This window comes from Sturnira hondurensis, unplaced genomic scaffold (assembly GCF_014824575.4).
Source record: "Sturnira hondurensis isolate 20B ecotype Veracruz unplaced genomic scaffold, ASM1482457v3 Scaffold0022017, whole genome shotgun sequence".
Taxonomy (NCBI): Eukaryota; Metazoa; Chordata; class Mammalia; order Chiroptera; family Phyllostomidae; genus Sturnira; species Sturnira hondurensis.
Window position 1 is genome coordinate 6,549,226 of NW_028094648.1, and position 24,470 is coordinate 6,573,695.

General features: G+C 36.3%; 1 protein-coding gene across 2 annotated transcripts in view; it reads left to right on the plus strand.

Annotated features, from left to right (window-relative positions):
• Window positions 1–24,470, plus strand: part of CHIC2 (cysteine rich hydrophobic domain 2) — a 52,561-nt gene that overhangs the window by 10,797 nt on the left and 17,294 nt on the right. Inside the window, exons 2-3 of one of the 2 annotated variants that reach the window (XM_037034227.1) lie at window positions 12,676–12,730; window positions 12,873–12,944. In XM_037034227.1, the coding sequence (XP_036890122.1) occupies window positions 12,676–12,730; window positions 12,873–12,944 (127 nt within the window). Of the gene's footprint in view, window positions 1–12,675; window positions 12,731–12,872; window positions 13,029–24,470 lie in introns of both variants that reach the window. The other variant, XM_037034226.1, reaches the window with a different exon arrangement.

Sequence of the window (24,470 nt, forward strand, 5' to 3'; positions counted from 1 at the left end):
AATTTTTGAGGGAAAAATAAGGATACACATTATACATGGGAATTAGTAATAAAACATGGGTGTGGCCCTGGCTGATATAGCTCAGTGGATTGAGCGCGGGCCTGCGAACCACATGATCGTGGTTGGATTCCCAGTCAGGGCACATTCCTGGGTTGCAGGCCAGCTCCCAGCAGGGGACTCACAAGAAGCAACCATACATTGCTATTTCTCTCCTCTCCTTCCCTTCCTCTCTAAAGATAAATAAATAAAATAAAATCTTAAAATTAAAACAAACAAACAAAAAACATGGGTGTTCATTGTACCCAGCAAAATACGGTATTCTTAATGAGTCTTACCCTTCTTGCTATTTAAAATTAAAACTCAGTTACCTACTCCTTATTTTGTGCTTTTTTTTTCATAGCGCTTCTACTGTCAGAATGTGAGATGTGCCAGACTTGATAAAGGGCTCCAACTTTTGACTACCTTTTCTAGCAAAGAGAAAAACAAACTTTTTTGACAAGAATAAAGTTTTAAAACTTTTCTCCTGTTTTATAGCAGCTGTCCCACCTATAAAATCTGAACCCTGTGAATTCAGTAAACCTTGCTAATTTTTTTTTTAAACTGTGGCATGGTACTTGGCCTTTGGGCCATGTAAGACCTGAGAGGCCAGTTGTCTTCCCTGAGGCAAACAACCCCAGGAGGGAGATTTCCTTTCCTAAGATAACACACCTAGTTGATACTGAACCGCGGTTAGAATTCAGCATTCTCTCTCTCCCTGGTGCACTCTTCCCTCTCTACCACAGTCACTGCTTTGTGCTTTTCAGCCTTTGTCTCAGCTGCCTGGATTCCTGACCCAAATTGCTGGTCCGTGTAAGCTACAAACTCTTTAATATTGCCTGGCCTTCCTGAACCCGGCACCTCTTTGTGTGCTTGTTTCCTTAGTACCACCCCCTTGAAGAGTGTGGCAGAGAGTTGGGAAACTCTTGGCAGTTATCATTAGCCAATTTGATCATTGGCTGTTACATTTGCTAAGCTGTTTGAAGACGGTATTCATGAGGTCATTGAAATCTAGACATTCTCTAATTTGTCAGGTTATCCCTATTGGATATTAATTGATAGTATTGCCCACTTTATTAGAAGGATAATAACCATGATAAGAACACAGCAAACATTTATGTTGTTTTATAATAAAAGAAGTTACAATATATAGGGTTTATGCCATTCACTGTTGGGGTTTTATATATATCAACTCATTTAATGAGTTACACCAGTTATTATCCCTGGTGTATAAATTGGGAAACTGAGGCTCAGAAAAGATAACTTCAGTTATGCTCAAAGTGACATGTCTAGTAGATGGCAGTGACAAGATTACATTCCAGGAAGTCTGGCTCCAGAATATCTTTGCTTAATTGCTTCTTTTAAAAATATAGGAACCAAAAGCAACAAACTTATGTGGTATTTGTTATTCATCAACACAAGCATTTATAGCAACATCCTATGTATTTTGGGATTTTAGGTACAAATGTGAAAGGTCAAAACATTTTTTCCTAGATCCATATGAGAATACATAACATTTGTTATGTATTAGTTTTAATTTTATGATTTGATGGAAAAAATTTTCCCTTCATTTCTCAAATATTCTCTCAGTTTATGAAGTTTCTAGTTCAAAAAGATGAACACTTCCTGTGCTTACAGAGAAAGTTATTAGAGGTGTTGTTCTGTAGTAGAAATTGCCCTGGGCTTGGACTCGAGAGTAAGGCCATATGTAGCCTTCATCCTGCACGTGCATTAGGTATGAGACCCAAGTTACTTGCCTCTTATGCATCAATTTCTTCATCTGTAAAATGAAATGTTTGGACCAAGGACCTTTCTAGCTCTCAGATTAGGAGATTGTAATATTGTGGAATTAGAATTTTTCCTCTTTAATTTTCTTTTAAAAATATTTTATTTAAGCACTGGCTGGTGTAGCTCAGTGGATTGAGCGCGGGCCTGCGAACCACATGATTGTGGTTTGATTCCCAGTCAGGGCACATACCTAGGTTGCAGGCCAGTTCCTAGCAGGGGACTCACAAGAGGCAACCATACATTGATATTTCTCTCCTTCTCTTCCCCTCTAAAGATAAATAAATAAATTCTTTAAAAAAATAAATAAAATAAAATAAAGTAAAAATATTTTATTTATTAAGTTTTAGAGAGGGGGGAAGGGAGAGAACATCAATGTGGGAAACATAAATTGGTTGCTTTTTGTGGGCACTTTTGCTTGCGGGATGACGCCCAGCCAACTGAGCCACACTGGTCAGGACTTTTCTCTTTAGCTTCTACATTCTTTACATTATATGTAATATATATTTAAACAAACCTCAAAAGTCCGTAAAAGTACTCTCAAATATACTTTAAAACTAGTAGAATTATCTTGAAATCTAGACATGTTAATTGCCAGTTATTGTTTCCTTTATCTTACCTATAAATTATTCCTATATGTTATTTCCTTGATCCAAGCTACAAATAAAAAGAAAACCCCTTTAATTATCTTTTTTTTATTTAAGTTTAATCTTTTTTCTAATTACAATGACGTACATAAAGATTGTTTAAAAATTTGGAAGTAGCTCTGGCTGGTGTGGCTCAGTGGATTGAGTGCCAACCTGTGAACCAAAAGGTCGTCAGTTTGATCCCAGTCAGGGTGTGTTGCAGGCCAGGTCCCCTAGCTGGGGTGTGTGAGAGGCAGCTGATTAATGTATCTCTCACACATTGATGATTCTCTTCCTATCTTTCTCCCTCCATTCTCCTCTTTCTAAAAATAAATAAATAAAATCTTTAAAAAATTTTGGAAGTGGTACTTTTTTCCAGTGAAGCAGAAAATAAAACATGTAATCACCAAGAGTTGATTGTCATTTAATATGCTTCTTATTCCTGGACCATATTAAATTTTTTTCTAGAAATCTTTAGTTTACAACAGTAACATATGTTATTGTAGCAATTTTAGAAAACATTAAAATGTAAAGAATGAAGTATCACCCATAAGTGTATTGGTTAGGGTTAACATTTTGATGGCTTAACTTTTTGATTTTCTTTCTGTGTATGTAAATATTTTTATTAAAATAACCGAGACCATACTTATGCAGTATTTTATATTCAACCCTTTTCATTTATCATATTGGGAATATATGCCAATATCATTATGAGTTCTTTTTTTTAAAGATTTTATTTATTTATCTTTAGAGGGGGAGGGAAGGAGAGAGGGAGAGAAATATCAATGTATGGTTGCCTCTCTTGTGTCCCCTGCTGGGAACTGGCCTGCAACCCAGGCATGTGCCCTGACTGGGAATTGAACCACAGTTGTTTGGTTCGTAGGCCCGTGTCATTATGGGTTCTTAAAAAGTGTGATATATTAGGCTCTATGAGATTTCAAACAACAGAACCACCAATGGAGCCTTCAGGAGTGGAAATTTATTGTAACTATGGGTGGATACTAAGGAAGACAGGAAGCTTTGCCATTGTGCAGCTGGCTTCAGGGAGACTGATGATGACCTTACTCTGTCATTTTTCTCAGCAGTATGTGTCCTTTGCTCCCTGGTTAGTAGCCTGTCACAGTGACTCACCTACTTTTAGTTCCAGCTTCTTCTGTTGCAGTGTGAACTGGCAGACTGCTTTTTCCCTCTATCTCGTATTTGCTGCCTATTATTGGCTTCAGCTTAGTCTTGATTGCTACTTATTTAAGACTTTACTTTATCTTGGCTTGAGCTAAACTTTATGTAACCATCTATGGCCTCTTATTTTGTATTTCAGGAAGAGTATCAGGTTGAATTAGTTGAAGTCCAAGTTGGGTAGGGCTTTTGGGCCCTGCCATCCCTTATGCTGCCGTTCTTAAAGCAGAAGCCCATTTGGGTTCTCACTTGCCAGAGCGTTGGGGGCTGCTAGTCAGGCACTCAGAGTAACAGATTATTCTGTACTGCACGTTGTTTTGAGTCGTGTAGTATCCTTTTAGACTGATGGATTATGATTAATTTGATACAGGTGCCGGACATTTTAAGACTTTCAGTGTGAAAAATAGCATTGAAACTCAGCAGCAAAGAAATAATCACAGAGCAAACCATGTTGAAACAGTCAAGATTCTTGCGGGTCAGGGATAAAAGGGCAGAATTCACCATGAGCTCTAAATACATTTTAATTTAAAATAGCAATGCTTTAGTGAATTCTAAGAGACATTAATATGAAGCATACAGGAACACAGAAGAAATAAAAATGGAAGTGAAAAAGGACTGGGCTTGAACTATAGAAAAGGTTGACATGCATTCAGGAAGACTGTTGATTGGTGAATCCAAAACTCCCTGTTTACTTACGATGTAATACCTAGTGAATACCAAATAAAAGATTCAGATAGGAAAAAATTGTGATAATGTGTATAATAAAAATATGTCTAAAGTATTTACTTAGCAACTATTTACATCTGCTGAAAGAAGATCCCATTTTAAGAAACAACAGGTGAAATGAAGTATCTTTAATGCTCCCTTGCCCAAATTGCACTGCAGAATACTTAGTTCTTCATTAACATATCTGTGCCACTATAATTACTTTCTTTGGATGCATTTCTAGAAGTAAAATTACCATGAATATTTTTGTAAGGACTACATACTATTAAATTATATCCTTGAAGACTATCATTTTGTAAGCTTTTTTTCCTTTACAGTTAAGATAATGGTATATGTACTCCTTTGTATTATCTTTTTACTTAACAACATATTATATGTACTTTCCATGTTACTTGCAAATTTCATTTTTAATAATTATATAATCTGTTATACTGAGATAGTGTAATTTACTTAATAGTCACATAATGTTATTTTATTTCTGTATCATTTGGGGGAACTTGTTTATGCATATTTTTATTTATATTTGAGATTATTTTAAAATATTTTATTCATTTATTTTTAGAGAGGGGAAGGGATGGAGAAAGAGGGAGAGAAACATCAATGTGTGGTTGCCTCCAGAACCACCCCTCCCCACCAGGGACCTGTCCACAACCCAGGGATGTGCCCTATGCCGGGAATCAAACCTGTAACACTTTGGTTCACAGGCCAGTTCTCAGTCCACTGAGCCACACCAGCCAGGGCACATTTGAGATTATTTTTAGGCTAAATTTCTAAAAGAAAATTACTGATAAAGGTATAAATATTGTTAATGTCAAATTGATTTTTGGAATAGTTGTAATAATTTATAGTTTCACTGACAGTACATAATATTTTCCATCTTAAGATTTTCTTTTCAACATAAAATATTTGTTTTATTTTACTCAGTCTTTCTAGATAACTGAATTATAGTATCACCCACCTCAAATCATACGTTTTGAAATTAAGTGCTACTTCCAGCCTTATGTATTAATAATGTTAGGCTACTAGATTTGAAGGGAGTTCACCTTTCTACCCCATTGCTCTTCTTTTGAGCGTATTAAATCATCATTTTATAAGATGAAACTTGGCCTTTCCACTACTGTCCAGGGCTAATTTTTAATTGTACTTTGACTTAGAAAAACATAAATTATTTTTACCAGATTTTAAAACTAAACTTTAGGGTTCATAATGGATAAAAAGAGTAATTTATGATGCTCTCAAGTTAAGCCAAAACATACTGTGTATCTCATTTTCATTGTTAACAAACCCCACCTCCTTCCAAATTTAAGGGGAAAAAAAAAACTTCCAAAGGGAACTAAGTAGTATCAAAACTAAGTAACTGATGTCACATTAAAACCATTAAAGGTAACATTTTGTAGTTAATACTAACATGAAATGTTGCTTTTCTTGTCTACTTAATAAAATAAGATGGTCTTACAAAACTATCTGACAGTATTGCTTTGGTTGACCTAGAATTTTTTTAAAAGGCTTTATCAGAACCAAAAGATATAGCAAAGGAACTTTTTGCTGTCTATAAGTCATTCACCACTCTGATACTTAAGCTCTTTGCTAGGAAAAAGCATGGTGTATGGAGGCAAACGGGCTGAAAAGAACTGTTTTCCATCGTTGAAAGCAGTTTCGTGAGTAAAGAAATGTTGATTAAAGCCTGGATGGTAGTAGTTTGAATAATGAATGGGAGGTGGGATTAAAGATAGTGAATATAGAAGACTCAGGACACTGGGTGAGGAAGGAAAAGGGATGGGTGCCATCATATATTTGAGGGGGAAGAAAATAGGTGTTCAGATTCTCAGGCTTGGCAGTTTTATGCAGGTTTGTAGGCTATGTTTAGCAGCCAGAAGAGAGGGAGACTACCGTGGTTGCAGAGGAAATTGGAGAATTTGCAACTGTGATCGCAAAGGCTAGCTTTGGGAAGGTTGCCTTCATTGAGAAGGATGGTAAAGGTACTGAAGACATAGGTAGTTCTAAAAATGAAAGTGAGAAAAGGCCAAGAACAGGTTTATGTTCATTGTTTTTTTTTCCCTCCCTCTTGTTTGATTGAAAGACTATAATCTGCAAAAAATGGGGGTTGTGAGGATAAGGTTGAAGACATAAAGGAGCAGCAACTATTGAGTATGGAAATGGAGCTGACTAGGAATGAATAAAGATGGGTATAATGTCAATCTAACTGAAGTTAGATAATATATTTATAATAGGTGATTTTTCTGTCATAACTCCAGGCAGTGGGTATTGAAGGAAGCAAACATTTCAATTGAATTGGATTGACAAGAGGCACTCTAGAGACACAGAAAATAAAGGGTGTTTGTTGCAATGTGGTCAAAATGATTGACTGTGTTGTTCTGGTGGATAGGAAGGAAGAGTGTCTTAGCAGCCAGTGTGTCTCTGAGTGTTTCTTAGTGTCTCTCCTGATGCAGAGTGGAAGAGCAGGGAGTAGTGGTAAGCGGTAGGAAACAACCAGAGATGAAAAAATAAATTTGGTAAGGGTGGAAGATACGAAATGGTTGATGGTAGTGGAAAGGGGAATTTTACAGTTTAGAATCTTAAGGGTGATACAGTTCCAGGTGATGACAGTATCCAGACTATTTCACAGTGGATGGACTGCTGAATTAAGTTGAGGTGAATTTCCTCAGAATAGATGAGGTCAAGTGATCACTTAGGTTCTGGAGCTGACTATTGAACTAATTGGGGTGAAGACAAGTCATGGTAGAGAGAAACACTGCCATGTCTGTGTCCTTAGAGAGTGTGAAGGTGTGCAGAAAAGAGTTGACAGCAGGCTTGAGACGTCCGTTCTTAGAGAGGCTCGCTTGCAGTGTTGGCTCTTGGCTGGTGTCTGGGAACTTGGAATTTGGGAGGGTTCTCAGTGTTCCTAAGAATTGATAAGAATGGCTCACTGTGCCTCAGCTATACAGTGTGGTTTATGCTGAACACCTGCTTTCCTTCTGGGGGTCTGGAATTTTGGTACATGCTAAATAGAGGGTGCTATGTGACGAAAGCCTTGGGCACTGAATAATGAGTTTTCTGGGTAGATGGCATTGTATATGTGTTGTTAAAATTAATTACTGGAGAAATCAAGCACATTCTGTATGTCTTCACGAAGAGACCCTTGCAAGCTTGCTTCCCGTTTCCTCTGGACTTTGCCCCATGTGTCTTTTTCTCTTGCTGCTTTTGCATTAATCTGGCGGTGAGTAAAACTGTATACTGAATCCTCTAAATCCTCCTAATCAATCATCAGGTGTGAGGTTGGTCTTGTGGGCCCCCAATACAGAGAGAGTGACCTGGAAGGCTAAACATAACAATTGGAACTTGGAAAAATCAGAACTCATGGGTATTAGAGGAAGAGAGAATAGTAGTGTGGAAGACTGCAGTGAGGAATTAGTGACATTAGACATTCTTTCTTGGCAGAAATTGATTAATTTATTCAGTAAATACTTAGTTTATCTGGCATTGTGCCAGATATTTGAGATGTAAAGATAATTATGATACTGTATCTACCCATAAGTTTATCAGGGTAGGAAGTTAGACTTGTTAACATAATTATAATAAGATATGATAAAGACTGTACAACAGTGAATATAATCAAGTATTATGGGAACATGGGAGATGGAGTTTAGATGCTGGACTTCAGGGAATGAGCTGTAATTGAGGATTTATAAGGAAAGTGTCATTAACATATTTTTTGGTTAAAGTGAAAAAGATTTTGTAAGAAGGTATCTAGGTAGCAGATAAACAGAGTAAGGGTCTAAAGTTGAAGATTAAAAGAGGTTGGGAAGGGGAAGGATCTATTAGGAAAAGGAGATTCTTAATTCTGAAGATGAGAGTGGTCTGCACTTTGAGTTACGGGTGTAGATTGTTGGGATGAAAAGGCAGTGAGTTGGCGATAGGTAGGGTACGAGGAAAACAAGCCTGCTTCAAGATGCCACTTAGGTTTAGGTGTAAGGTTACGATTTGCACCTAGCTCTGCCAGGTATATTCATACACTTTTCTTAATTGCATTTTTTTCATTACTATTTATCCCCCTCCCTCCTCCCCTGCAGTCGCCACACTGTTGTGCATGTCCACGAGTCCTTTTTCCTTTTTGCTTGATCTCACATCCTCCATGAACTTTCAGAACTACCTCAAGTTATATAACAGTAAAAATTCACCTTATACATGCTTTCTTCAAAAAAAATTTAAAGGTATCTGAGACTTTTTCTGTAGTACCTTGTGATCACAAAGTGTTACCTATAAGGTGCTTAATAGTTGTGATGTGAAAGACTTCTCTTTTTTTTGCAAATACTAGTAGGCTCGTAAACTTGTATTAATAATAGGTAAGAACAAAATAGGTTAAGTTTAACATATTTTACCTTTTTGTCATGTTTGCCATTCTTTGAGAATAGTTTATATATTTTATCAGTTATGAAGCCGTATTTTAACCATGATCCAAGAAAAGCTCTTTTAGGTAATAGAAATAGATGTAGATATACCACATGTACACTTTCTTTTATACCATGTAATGGTATAAAATATTCAATTAATAGATACTGAATGATAAATAAAACAGTTGTTGGTAGCACTTTGCCAATCCAAACTTTCTTTTTTATCTCTCTCTTCTACTTCTCCTTCCCCACGTACCCCTGTATTTTCCCTTCTTCCACCTTTATTGGTTTTATATACCAAGGATACCTATTAAATTCATAGCCGTTGCTTATGTCCACCAGTAACACTCAAAGCTAGAAAAAATGATCTATTAAAATAATATGCTTTGAAATTAGTTTTTAAGGTATAGGTGGTAGCTCAAATTAAATGAACCATTTTTTCTTTTGTTTGTATAGTGCTGATTAACATTCAGCCTTATTTATTTATTTGTAATTAAGACTGTCATTTCAAGGAAAACAACTTACAGCATTTGTTGTCAGTAATATAATTCCAGCTCTCAGAGGAAAATTGGAGTTTTAGAAAATCTGTATCTGCTACTGTGAACTTGACAGCTTCCAAAATTTAAAAGACCTTTCTGATGAGATCAGTGATCATATTAATGAATGATTCCTTATCATAAAATGAAGTATGTCAGCATTCGACCAATGAATATATGAAGTTACAAAGTCAGGTCTGGGTAAAATTAATTCAAAATAAAGATATGTCAATGAATTTTAATTTAGCAGAGTATTAAAAGTTCATTGGTAGAGTTTCAGTTTCTTCCTTGCAAAGAACTATAAGAGACTAGCATTTGGCAAGTTTTGGTATAGTATCAAAGAAAAATGTAGACAATTTTTCAACTACATATTTGGCAAAGCCCAATTTTCTTTATAAATGTCAACCAACAAGAACATATTACAGATTGAAGGCAGGAAGAGATGTGAGAATCCACCTCTGTTCCATTGTTAGACATTAAAAATATATGTGAAAATGTAAAATACTTGCCTCACTAAAGATGTTTGTTGAAAAATAGATGTTTTGCATAAAAATGTTATATTTGTTAGCATATAGTGGGCTCATTTATGAACAAAATTTTTAAATGTTTTAGATGTCTTAGTTCTAATTTCTAATCCAAAATGTCAGTTAACATAAGCCACGCAAACTTAAAAGGTCTCCTCGGTCCCTAAGGATTTAAAAGAGTAGGGAGTCCTGACACCCCGTGTGTAGACACCTCTCCGGTAGGGTGCCATATCCCAGTGGAGATGAGGAAAGGGTGCCTGATTATCGTTGCCCATTCTGCCTGTAGCCATGAGGTACTTAATTGAATATTAAGTCTTGTTTAGAGATTGTTAAAAGGGAAAGCAAAATTGCTGTTGGAGTTCACTCCTGTGGATTGGGGAGACTCCAAGGCCTTCAACAGCAGCATCTTCTTGACCCTTCTTCCACATACTTCTGTGTAGCCGGTGGGGAACACGCAGGGGGGAATGGAAACGTCATCGGCACCAAACCAAGTGAATGGTTGCTGGAAAAGCTGAGCACTCCCATCTAGTGTAAATCATGTTACTGGTAATCTTTTCTGGGACATTATTTTGGGGGCGAGATGAAGGAAGAGGAGGAATCACTCTCTGTTCCTAAGGTACAGTTTAACGAAATGTATTACTGAGGAGGAACTGAGGGTCCGAAGAATGTCCTTGGAACTACCAGTTCTTTATTTGGAAAATTACTACTAGCCTGACTTAAAATCTCTGCCCCCAGGAAGAGCAGGGCCCTTAGCCTGTAGTGCCTGCCCCCTGAGCAACGCTTCATAGTCAGCCAGTCACCCACTAGGGAAGTATCCAGGCTCTGAAAAGAAAGGAAATTAGGGTTTAAATTCATACTGGACTGCTCTTTCTACTTTAGCATATTACCTAGCAAACTATAGGTACTTGATAAAATAATTTAATCTGTTTTCAATATTTAATCACTGGGGATGTAAAGAAGACATTTCTCTCTGGGATACTTGGAGGTATCTGATTGTTGCTTTTCTAAAAAATTTTGAAAACCAGTTGGAAGGAGATGATTAATTGCAATAACAAACCTGGTTGAAATAGAAACTGTTGATTGAAGGAGAAAACATCCAGACCAAGGGAGATCACCGAAGAAAAGGAAATTTATAATTGAGATGGCTAGATACCCACACATTTGTCGAATGTCACTTTCCCTAAGGGAAATGGATAAACAGGAAATACATTATCTAGAGACCTCAGTGGAAACTATCCACAAGCAATTCACACCTCTTCCCTCATGGGAAGACGTTTAAGGTTGGAGGTGAGTTTATCTGTAGGGGCTTTTTCAAGTAGAACCTGAGGCACCCACATAGACAGAAAATAGATTTAGCTGTCTTCCTATCTTAGAAAGAGAATGGCATTAATGCCAGAAGTACATTAAACAATAATGATTACCAGTTTATGAGTATATTTAGTGTGAAAAGAACTTGGGCTTGGACCTAGGTAGCTGTATTGTAATCTTTTCTATTTTCAAATACTATTGTAAATAGTATTTGTTGCTTTTAAAGATAGATTAATGTTATTTCAATGTTGCTGTTAAATAATGTATGAAAGTACTTAAGATGATGAATGGTCTCAGATGCCATCATCTACAGGTAGGGAAGTCTACATCATGATACAAACAACAACCTGCCCCTCAGAAGTGTTTTATTTGACTTTTGCAGTGTTTTATTTTCTTAAGTGTATATTTTTTATTTTTAGAGAGAGGAGAAAGGAGGAAGAAAGAAAGGGAAGGAAACATCAGTGTGTGGTTGCATCTTGCATGCCCCCCACCAGGGACCTGGCTCGCAACCCAGGCAGGTGCCCTGACTGGGAATCAAACCAGTGACCCTTTGGTTTGCAGGTCAGCACTCAGTCCGGTGAGCTGCACCAGCCAGGGCTGACTTTTGTAGTGTTTTAAAGATAGAAAATATTGCATAGAAATCTGGTTTTCCAGCTCCTCTTGGAAAAAGGAAATTATACAATCTGTCAAAAGTGGGTCTGCATTCTAGCTTGACAGTAATCTACTGGATCTGGATGTCTCCAGGATCCAACAAAAAGTCATCACATTTAAGAATCTCAATTTTGATTTTCAGAGTTATCTGCTATTACCAATGTGTCTAAGAATGTTATTCTTTCCTAATAACTTATGTGAAGACAATGGGGGGTGGGGTGGAGGATTGATAGGGGGCTGGGGGATTAGGGGAGAGTAATGAGGGAAAAGGGGGACAACTGTAATTGAACAATAAAAAATTAAAAAAAAAAAAGAAATAGTCTTGTGCCCAATCAATTCTCATGATCTTAGCAGACAGTTAAACCCTTAAAGATATTAAGATGTACTATCTTGGTTTCATTTCTTTGGGGATCTATATAGCAAAGTTTTTAATATTTGGAAATTTTGGTAACCAGGTCAGCTACCACATTGTTCCAGGTGTTTTTAGTGTTATCTGGCTATAATAGCAGTGTAGATTTCAGAAAATGCTAACTAAACAATTTGCATTTTAGACTTGTTACTGCTATAGAGTATTAACAAATGCTTTTGACCTAAAAATTGGTAGAGATTTTAGCTTTCTGTAACTTAGTTGGAGAACCTTAATTTGGTTAAAATTGAACAGTGTGTTGCTTTTATTATTTGGCTCCCAAAGAGAATACCAAAGAAGTCATTCTCAGCCTGTTATACAAAAATTTTGATTCATTTGCTAAAACTGCTTGTTGCATTTCATACATTGCTAATTACAATATTTTTGTGTCTCAGACTTCCTTTGTTATTCTGTATATGAAGTTGCTATTTACTTGTCCCTTGATTAAATTAAATGGTCTATTTTGTGTAGCAATGACACGCAATAACATTTTTCTCCTTCTTAAAATAGATTTGGACTAAGCAACAAGTTTGAATCAGAATTCCCTTCTTCATTAACTGGAAAAGTGAGTGTCTGTTAATTATTTAGCTGCTGTTTATACAAAACTAAAGTCTTTTTCTAGCAAATTAGGAAAAAATTTATGCTGATGATGTATGTTTATTGACATTAATATTACGGTGTTGTTTTTTCTTGAATTTTTTCTTTAGGTAGCTCCTGAAGAATTTAAAGCCAGCATCAACAGGGTTAACAGTTGTCTTAAGAAGAACCTTCCTGTTAATGTACGTTGGCTCCTTTGTGGCTGCCTTTGTTGCTGCTGCACGTTAGGTTGCAGCATGTGGCCAGTTATTTGTCTCAGTAAAAGAGTAAGTTGAATTATATATTTTAACTTAAATTTAGAAGTTGACCAGCAAGTCTTGCATTTATCTATCTCTGCTTTTTGTATTGAATGAGTCACAGTATCCTGAACAGTATACATAAATAATCTGATCCAGCAGAAGATGAATTACATATGCTATGTTTACATGCTGTTTATATTAAATAGCCATCTAAAAATTATACTTGCAGTTTTTATGTCATACTTGAGAGTGGAGTAGAATACAGCATTCTCTATACACACACATGCACATGGGTGACTTGTATGATCAGAGGGCAGTGATCTAGAATGCTGAGTGTGCCCATGCGCTTGTCTTTGTGACCTCAGGCATGTTTCTTAACCTCTTAAACTCTTGCGATATGTCTGAAAAAATTGCAACATTTGCCTATGCATGTACATAGGGTTTTTGTAAGAGTAAGATGAATTAGTATTTGTAAAGCTCTTAGGTAAATAGCTCAAAGTAAGTGTCTAATAAATACAGATTATAACAGTATTACTAATATGTAAGATAATACCCATAGAAGAAATTAAATGGTTACAATTATTTATAATTGGTAAGATGATGGGTAATTCTGTTTTTTTCCTTTCGTATTTTATAAGTGTCCTGTGATGAGTACATAGTGATTCGGTAATCAGAAAAAGTTGTCTAAAGAGTTGTCATTTTGAGTGCTTATAATTAAAATTTCTAAGTTGTTGGAGAGATATGAAAAATTAGTATAGGTTGAATGTATTACATTTTTGTTAAAGTTTTTAAAAATTATGGTCATTATATGTATAAAAACAAACTACTGTTAAGTTGAAATTGAATGAATGGTACTGTATGGCTACACTTCATTTTGTCATCAGGTAATGTTAGGACATGTAGAAAAGCAAATTCTATTTGCCCCTCAGTTTTTGTTGTGAAGTAAGGTATTTTTACTGAAAGTATTTTAAACTAGTACTTTGTAGTGCAGGAAAGGGATTAATGCCTATGCCCCTTTCCCCCAATACTTCTCACCAGATAATCGTCAGACCAAAGCATTTTAAAAAAATTTCTGGCTCTTACTGGATTTATAGTTGAATTTGCAGCTCTTAAGTATAGATGCCCCCATTTCTTCCAGATGTTTTGCTTTTTCTATTTGTTTAAATGACTACTATATCTCACTTGGTTACCAATTTTCTGTCAAATAAACACAGTGAATCATTTGAGATCCTTTGTTTTTTACTTTTTAAAACAATCTTTTATTGAATCTATTGGGATGACATTGGTTAATAAAATTAGTTTTAACTGTACAATTCTATAAAACATCATCTATATATTATTATGTATGTATGTTCACAACCCACTCAAGTCAAGTCTCCCTCCATCACCATTTATGCCCCTACCTCCCCCCACCTCCCTTTCCTTCTGGTAATCACCATACTGTTTTCTGTGTCTACAAGTTCTATTTTGTTTGTTTGTTTTTACTTAATCACTTTACTTTCTTTAGCCAGCTCCCAGCACCCCCACCCCCAGCTGTCAGTTTGTTCTCTGTATCTATGAATCTGTTTCTATTTTGTTTGTTAGTTTATTGTGTTCATTAGATTTCACATGTAAGTGAAATCATGGTATTTGTCTTTCTCCACCTGACTTATTTCACTTAGCATAATATTCTCCAGGTCCATCCACGCTGTCGTAAAAGGTAAGATTTCCTTCCTTTTTATGGCCAAGTGGTATTACATTGTGTAAATGTACCAGAGCGCTTTTATCCACTCACCATCTGAGATCCTCTTGTTTTTTACTTTTTAAATGATTAAGTAAGATACTGCAATGTGTGTACAGTATAGCATTTAGAAAATAAAAAGTAAACTTCATTGTTTTAAATATATATATTATAGATTATGGTATTATAGTTGTCACATTTTTTCTCCCCTTTATTCTCCCCCACCCTGCATCCCCCTTCTCGCTAGCATTCCTCCCAGCCCTTAGTTCATATCCCTGGGTCATACATTTAAATTCTTTGGCTTCTCTGTTTCCTGTACCTTAACCTCTTCCTGTCTATTTTGTACCTACCATTTATGCTTCTTACTCCCTGTACCCTTTCCTCCAATCTCCTCCCTTCCTATCCCCATTGATAAACCTCCATGTGATCTCCATTTATGTGAATCTGTTCCTGTTGTAGTTGTTCACTGAGTTTGGTTTTGTTTTGTTTTTTTTAGATTTAATTTATTTATTCTTATAGGAGAAGGGAAAAAGAGAGGGGGAGAAACATCAATGTGTGGTTGCCTCTCGTGCGCTCCCTGCTGGGAACTGGCCTACAACCTAGGCATGTGCCCTGACTGGGAATTGAACTGCGATCCTCTGGTTCGCAGGCCTGCACTCAATCCGCTAAGCTACACCAGCCAGGGCTGGTTTTGGTTTTTTATTTAGGTTCAGTTGTTGATAGTTGTGAATTTGTTGTCATTTTACTGTTCATATTTTTGATCATCTTTTTCTTAGATAACTCCCTCTAATGTTTCATATAATAAGGGCTTGGTGATGATGGACTCCTTTACCTTGACCGTTTCTGGGAACCACTTTATCTGCTCTTCCATTCTAAATGATAGCTTTGCTGCATAGAGCAATCTTGGATGTAGGTCCTTGCCTTTCATGGCTTGGAATACTTCTTTCCAGCAGGGTCTTGCCTGCAGGGTCTCTTTTGAGAAATCAGTTTATAGTCTTATGGGAACTCCTTTGTAGGTAACTGTCTCCTTTTCTCTTGCTGCTTTTAAGAGTCTATCTTTCTCTTTAATCTTGGATAATGTAATTGTGATGTGCCTTGGTGTGTGCTTCCTTGGGTCCAACTTCTTTGGGACTCTCTGAGCTCCCTGGATTTCCTGGAAGTCTGTTTCCTTCGCCAGATCAGGGAAGTTCTCCTTCATTATTTTTTCAAATAAGTTTTCAATTTCTTGCTCTTCCTGTTCTCCTTCTGGCACTCCTATGGTTTGGATATTGGAATGTTTAAAGTCGTCCTGGAGGTTCCTAAGCCTCTCCTCATTTTTTTGAATCTTGTTTCTTCATTCTGTTTTGGTTGAATGTTTATTTCTTCCTTATGCTCCAAATTGTTGATTTGAGTCCTGGTTTCCTTCCCTTCCTTCACTCTTGGTTTCCTGTATATTTTTCTTTATTTCACTTTGCATAGCCTTCACTTTTTCCTCAATTTTGTGACAATTCTCAACCACTTCTGTGAACATCCTGATTACCAGTGTTTTGAACTATGCATCTGAGAGGCTGGCTATCTCTTCATCGCTTAGTTGTATTTTTTCTGGAGCTTTGATCTGCTTTTTCATCTGGGCCATATTGTTTTGTTTTGGTGCTTCTGTTATGTTGCGTGGGGTGGAGCCTTAGGTATTCTCCAGGGCAGGGCAACCCACATTGCTGATGCAGATGAATGTTTCTTCTTTAATTCCTTGGTTGTCAGACTCCCATATAGTTCAATTTTATGGCAGTTGTGGTTATTTTTCTGTTTTTCAATTTGTTCTTATCCTTCTTTTCGTTGTGTGAGGAGGCAAAATATATCTACCTATACTGCCATCTTGGCCGAAAGTCCCCTTTGTTTTTCTTTCAGTCTGAGAAAGATGAGGCTAACTGATCCCTCAGATAGATTCCAGCTCTGAGAATATGTAATCCTTTGAAAATTGAGCTGTGTAGGTATACAAAACATCCCTGTTTCCAAGCTTTAAGTAAAGAAGTTATTAATGTTGATTTTAATTCCAAACCTAAAGAATTAACATTTTAGTAATGTATTTTCATATAGATATTTTAGTTGTTTTTTTGAGGAGGCAAGGGTTTCTCCAAGGTTTTTTTTTTTTTTTTAAGGTAATTGCTATTTAGCTTTTGAAACTTGGATGAAAGGGGCCTATATCCAGTCTGACTGCATTTCTTTCTTTCTTTCTTTTTTTTTTTTTGGACTGCATTTCTTTTGCTTTAAGTTGGAGTATTCTTAGATTTTCTTTTGGATCTCTTTTCTGTCAATCTCAAGTTTAATTATTCAATAATTGTGAATTACTTTGTTTGGGGTATAGTAGGGGTTGAGAATCCAAATGGGGAGAAGTCAGGATTAGAGTTTTTTCCTACTATTTATATCCTTTCTTGAAACTTGTGTATTTCCCCTTAAGAGAGATTGAGAATGCCATATAATGAGTTAATGCAATGGGTGAGGGACTGGGATTCTATTGAAAGTAAAGTTGGGCTTTCCATATCTAATCCTGGGTATTTAGTTTGTGGTTTCTTACCTTTTCCTCAGTGTCTCCCATATTATAAAATACAGGGTAAAGACATAGGTGTAACCTCTTTGAAAAAGGGGTCTCATGTCAAAGATTTATCATAACCAGAAGAATATATGTATTATCATTTCATTTTAAAGAATATTTTAGGCTTGAAATTTGGAAAACTGATTTTTATATAAGTGAAATTAATTACAGTGCTTAATGTGAATGACACTGACCATTTGTTTTTTGTTATTTTACTTTTATTTTTTGTCCTCTCCCGAGGACATGCATATTGATTTTAGAGAGAGGGAAAGGGTAGGAGAGAGAAAGGGAGAGAAACATCAGTGTGAGAGAGAAACATCAGTCAGTTGTTGCCTTTTGTGTGCCCCTAACTCTCAACCTAGGCATGTGCCCTGACCAGGAACTGAATCCACAACCTTTTGGTGTATGGGATGGTGCTCCCACCAACTGAGCCACACTGGCCAGAGCCTAACAATTTGTTTTTAATTGGAAAAAATTGTGAATTCTCACGATAAAAGAGGATACTCAAAAGAGTGTAAACTTTGAGCCTTAAATGTGCAGAGGTGGCACTGGGACTTGAAAGATATTTTAGACTTCTTTGAAAATGTGTTTTCCAAGAACCAGCTGAAATTCATTGTCTCTGAATATTTAGAAGATAGTATTATGGTGGTTTGTAGAAAGATTTGCCTAACTTCATCAGTGTTCATCCTGCTATTAATCCAAAGAGTTCTTAATTTAAGATACTATATTTTTCAGTTCTAGAATATCTATTTTATATTTTAGAATCCAATTTATAGAGTCTAGTTTTCTTCTGAAATTCTTTTCACCCCTTTTGTTTGTCTTTTTTATCTATTTTTTGAACATATTAATCATAGTTAATATAACATCCTGTCCACTAACAATGCAACCTGGATTATCTGTGGGTGTGTGTCGGTGAGGTTTTTTGGTCATTGGTTATTGGTCATATTTTCCTGCTCTTTAAACTTCAAAAAAAATTTATGGTAGATATTACACACAAAAAGAAGCAGACACTCCAGATGAAATCTACCACAACCAAGGGTCTCATCTTCTCGCTGTAAGGGAGGTAGCATGACGGCATGGTCGCCTCGGTGTAATATGAGATTGAGCTGGGTTGGGCTGGGTTGCAGGTTTAGAAAGATTCAGTTCATCTGGTCTTTGTTTCCTCTACCCTGAAAGTTGTACCCTTAGCATGTGTTGAGTTTGGAAGGCTTTTTAGCCTTCCATTGCGTGCAGGCTCAAGTGTCTTGAGGGGGAGACCAGTCGTGTATTTGATGCAGATCCACCTCCCCTAGCAGAATTTTGTCTCCTAAGTAGTGATAGACTGTGACTAATTTTTCTCTGCCTTTCTGGCTGGCCCTCCACCCTTCTGTGCTGCTGCAGAACTCAGTAATTCTTTAGAGAAAACTGACTTCGCATTTTAGGGCACAACTAATTTTTGGTCCACTGAGCCAGTCTGCACAAACTGCAGAAAGTACTGGTTTCCCTTTTCTTCCGACGCCGACAGTCAACAAAGAAAGAAAATGGCCAGTAATCATCAAGTGATTTAGGAAAGGCTCTTTCCGTCTTTGAGTTTTATTGCACTTGGTCCATGTTGCTTCTGGAATTTTCTGATGTTCTTAAAATAATGTGGATTTTCTTCTCCTTTACTTTATCCATTTCTATTTGTAGTGGGAGTGTTGGCCTGACACTTGCTACTACATTGTACCTTAGAAGTATATGTCTCCAATTTACTTAATGTGAAGAATTACGCCATTTTTTCTGCATGTTTGGAGGGAAAGAATGATTTTTTCTATCTTGTTTTTTAAAGTTTTGTTTGAAACTTCACATTTAAAATTGTATTGCTGCCCTGGCTGGTGTGACTCAGTGAATTGAATACCGGCCTGCAAACCAAAGGGTCGCCAGTTCGATTCCCAGTCAGGGCACATGCCTGATTGCAGGCCAGCTGAGCGTGTGCAAAGAGGAAAACACACATTGATGTTTCTCTCCCTCCCTTCTCCTCTCTAAAAATAAATAAATAAAATCTTTTTAAAAAATAAAATAAAATTATATTGTTGGTACATTTTGTAAGGATATTTTATCAAATGGAAGGATTTATAAACTGACATCATTCAATGAAGATGGAAGTAAAACTAATGTAATTGCTGAATGAGAGTGAGAAAAGCATTGGGTTTAAAGTTTGGAGATTTGAGTTTGAATCCTTGCATTACCCTCCCTGGTTTTATGACATTGGGCAGACCATTTAACTTCTGGAAGCCTGTGTACTTATATACATATATATAAAGTAGAAATGCACCTCAAGTCATGTGCTACTTCGTGAGGCAAGGTATAATCAATAAAATACCTTTTGGATAAATCTCATTGAGAATGTAGAATAGAGTAGAATGGTTATTTCTAGACCTTAGAACCACGGAATATTAGAGCTGGGAAAAATTTAGTTTTAGGGTACATACTACTTTTAGAGTAAATTTGGTTGTTCCAGACGGACAGCTTAATTGGTATTTTGAATGTCATACACATGTTCTCCAACAAGTTACAAATTCTTTACAGAGTCATAGCTCTGTGGGATAATGGACGGAACATGATATTAAAGGCCATACAATCCTGGCTTTAAATCCTAGCTCCATCATTTTGAAGTGTAGCTGTAAGTTTCTTAACCATTCTAAGCTATAGTTATCGTATGTAAAAGGAAAGTGATAACAAGTTCCCTTACAAGTTTCTTGTGAAGATTAGATAAGGTAGCAAAGAAAAGACATCTAGCATGGGGTCAGACCAAAAATGAGGATCAACAGATACTGTTCCTTTACACCTTTTTGTTTTTCCAGTTGTCCATTATAATCAATCAGTAGGTAATTTCCCCCCCTGCCTGGATAAATCACTGTTTATCCAAACCAGCAATCCTTCCTTGTGTAATTATGTATTAATGGTTTTTCAGCATCCCTGGTAATAATATTTTTGATTGTGTTAGCTGAAATTCATTTGTCTTATGAACAGCGTTTCTAATATTCTGCTGTTAATTGAAACTCAGTTTTAGTTTTTTGAGATGTTACCAGTATTTTCTGAAATTTTATCAGAGATTAGTGGATAACACCCTTAAAAATTGTGTGCAACATTTAATATTTGTGCAGTGTGGCTTTTTCATCATTCATAAAGTACAGAGTAACCTAAAAAAGTTAAGAACCAGTAGCTCAGGTCACAAAATTCTTTATGAAATTGTATTTGAGCATATCTTATTTAAGACTCAACCTATAAATCACTGCTTAGTACTAAGAGGTTTTTTTGATATACGTAATGTGTAGCTTATATCATCTAAAACTATTAACAAACTACTAAAAGGGTTACTCTAATGATACTTTGATGTATGTTTTACTTTCTCTAGGTTATTAAAAATTAATGTTCACATAAAATTTTTACAAGTTTTTTCGATTACTATAAGTTTATTTTCATTTATTTTTAATTAAATTTATTGGGGTGACATTGGGGTGATCATATAGGTTTCAAGTGTACATTTCTATGACACATGATCTTTATATTGCATTGTGTGCCTACCGCCCAAGTCAAATCATCTTCCATCACCGTATATTTGGCCCCTTGTTACCCTTTACTGCCCTCCAATCCCCTTCCCTCTGGTAACCCCATACTGTTGTCTATGTCTATGAGTTTCAGTTTTGTATTCCAGATATGAGTAAAACCATGTGGGTCTTAGCTTTTTCTGACTTGTTTCACTTAGCATAATATTCTCAAGGTCCATCCATGTTGTCACAAATGGCAGTATTTCATCTTTCATTATGGCTGAGTAGTATTCCATTGTACATATGTACCACATCTTCTTCATCTAGTTATCAATCAAAAGGGTACTTTAGTTGTTTCCATGTTTTGGCCACCATGAATAATGCTGCAGTGAACATAGGGATGCATATGACCAGGTCTGTTCAGAAAAAATCTAGCCATTGTTAATGTAACAAGAGTAGTTTGCGTGAAATGGATGTAACCTGGCAGCCAAGGAGAGTGGACTGGAATTTTCATGCATGAACAATGATGACCTCACTGTACTAGTCAATGGGGCCTGTAGACCTGTTGCGTGAGCATGTGTACTGTGTGGCCATCGCATTCAAAATGATTGAGCGAGTAGAGCAACAGATGTGCATCACATTTTGTGTTAAGCTTGAACTTTCCCCCGTAGAAGCTATTTGGATGACTCAGAAGGCTTTTGAGGATAATGCAATGAGTGTGGTGCAAATGAAAATTTGCCACAGATTCTTCAAAGGTGGTCGAGAATCTGTTGAAAGCAATTTCATGTTCTGGAAGGCCTGCAACAGGCAGAACACCTGAGAATGTTAAACATGAATGGGCTGCCGTGAACAAAGATTGGCAGCTGACAGTGTGAGAATTAAAAGCTGATGTGGGGATTCCAAAAACTACTGTGAGACATTGACACAGGGTCTTGGCATGAAATGTGTTGTTGCAGAATTCATCCCGCAGCTTCTGCTACCAGAGCAGAAGGAACATTGTGCTGCAGTTGCTAATGATTTGAGTCAAACCACTACCAATGGACCAGGTTTCCTCTAGAAGGTGATAACTGGAGACGAACAGTGGGTTCACAGGTATGATCTGGAAATGAAGGCCCAGTTATCCCAAAGGAAGTCACCTGGTTTTTCATGACTGAAGAAGAGTGGCAGAGTTGCAGCAAGATCAAGACCATGTTAATTGCATTTTGTTATTAGGAAGGTGTTGTCATCCATCATGTGTGTGCCCCTCCAGGCCAAACAATTAAGAAAGAGTACTACTTCACTGTTCCTCATTGGTGGAGAGATTCAGTGTGATGAAAACAGCTGCAGGAAGGGGCAGCTGGTGATTGGCAGCTTCATCACAACATGCCTGCTCATGCATTACAACTTGTGTGGAGTTTTTTGTGAAACATCAAATCACCCAGGTGACTCAGCCCCACTATGGCCCAGATTTGGCACCCTGTGACTTCTGGCTTTTCCCAAAACTAAAATCACTTTTGAAAGGGAAGAGATTGCGGACCATTGGTGAGATTCAGGAAAATACAATGGGGCAGCTGTGGTGATTGGGAGAACTGTGTGAATTCCCAAAGTGCCTGCTTTGAAAGGGATTGAGGTGTCCTTGTCCTGCGTATGGTGTTTCTTGAACCTTGTATCTTCTTCAGCAAATGTCTTCTTTATTTTTCATGTTATGTGGCTGGATACGTTCTGCACAGACCTCATATATCTTTGAGAATAAATTTATCTTTGTGACTAAATCTTTTTGAGTTTTTCAGGTAGATACCCAGAAGAGGGATTTCTGGGTTACACAGTAACTCTATTCTTTTTTTTTTTTAAGATTTTATGTTTATTTTTAGAAGGACAGGAAAGAAGAGAGAGGGAGAGGAACATCAGTGTGGGAGAGAAGCATTGATAGTAACCTCTCACAGGCCTCCAGTCCAGGACCTGGCACACAACCCAGGCATGTGCCCTGACTGGAAATAGAACCGGTGATCTTCTGGTTTCAGAATGATGTCCAATCCACTGAGCCACACCAGTCGAGGCTCTTCTTAATTTTTTGAGGAATTGCCTTACTGTTTCCATAGTGGCTGTACCAGTTTACATTCCCACCTGCAGTGAATGTGGGTTTCTTTCTTCCACAGCCTCTCCAGCACTTGTTCTTACCTGTCTTGTTGATAATAGCCATTCTAACTGGTATGAGGTGTCACTCACCTCATTGTAGTTTTGATTTGCATTTCCCTAATAGCAGTGAAGTTGAGCATCGTTTTATGTATCTGTTGGATGTTTATTTGTCTTTTTGGAAGAGGTGTCTGTTCAGGGCCTCTGCCCATTTTTAATTGGTTTGTTTGTTTGGTGTTGTATAAATTCTTTGTATATTTTGGATATTAACCCCTTGTTTGCAAATATCATCTTCCATTCAGTTGGTTGCCTTTTTGTTTTGTTGTTGGTTTCTTTTGCTGTGCAGCAGCTTTTTAGTTTGATATAGTCTCATTTATTTATTTTTGCCTTTACTTCCTTTGCCTTTGGGGTTAAATTCATAAAATGTTCTTTACAACCAAGGTTTTTAAGCTTAGTGCCTTGTTTTCCTATGTAATTTATTATCTCAGATCTTACATTTAGGTCTTTGATCCATTTTGAATTAATTTCTGTACATGGGGACAAACTGTAATCTAGTTTCATTCTTTTGCATGTGGCTTTCCAATTTTCCAAACACCATTTATTGAAGAGGCGTTCTTTTCTCCATTGTGTGTTTTGGCAGCTAAAAGGAGCCTTTAAATACAAGGAAATTTGTTTAGAAATCCTTTTGAGTAATCTGATCATATTCTAGTTTATCTTTTTTGAGTTCATATTTTTTATATATTATAATACTAAGACTGAGATATACCATTTAATTTTCTGCACATCACTCAAATGTAAGACATATTATTCCAGAATAAACACTGCATCAAGTAATTTTCTCTTAAGATAATTCATTAAAAATTTCATATGGTTTCCTTCTAGTGACTTATAACAAAGAACCTTTTTATTTCACTTATGTTAGTAATTTGAATTTGTACAGATATCCAAAGATAAGTGTAGTTACTATTTGAAAAATACTTAAAAAATAAGATTACAATATGTTCAAAGCATTATTCTTGTTAAAGTTTAATGCATTGTAATTTGGAGTTTAAATTTAAAACCTATTTTAAATTAGAAATTAAACATTTGAAATTGCACTTTGACATTCTGTGATGTTATGAATAAAACCTATTCAAGTAAATTTTAAGTTTCAGTAGCTTAACTTTTGTACTTTATTGAGGTATTTATATATATTGTTAACATATCTTAGCATCTTTATGTTCTAATAACTGATGAGAATGCTATTTTGGGGGGAAATTTTAGAGAAATTTTGTTACAGCATCCACATTTTTTCCCTTTGGCTTTATGTACTTTAAAATCCATGAAATTCTCATTGATTTTATTATCAGCTTTAGAATACCACATCTTTGAAAACTCACTTTTTCAAACAGTTGATTGTAAATAAATGAATTATTGGTAATGAGTATACTATAAGTACCAGTGGTAATAAAATAGGGGAGTATTACATTTCAAGATTTTTAAAAAGATTCCTGCTTTCCTACAAGACTTATTTATATCTAATTGCACATAACTTGTTTATAGGGAATAATATATATTTC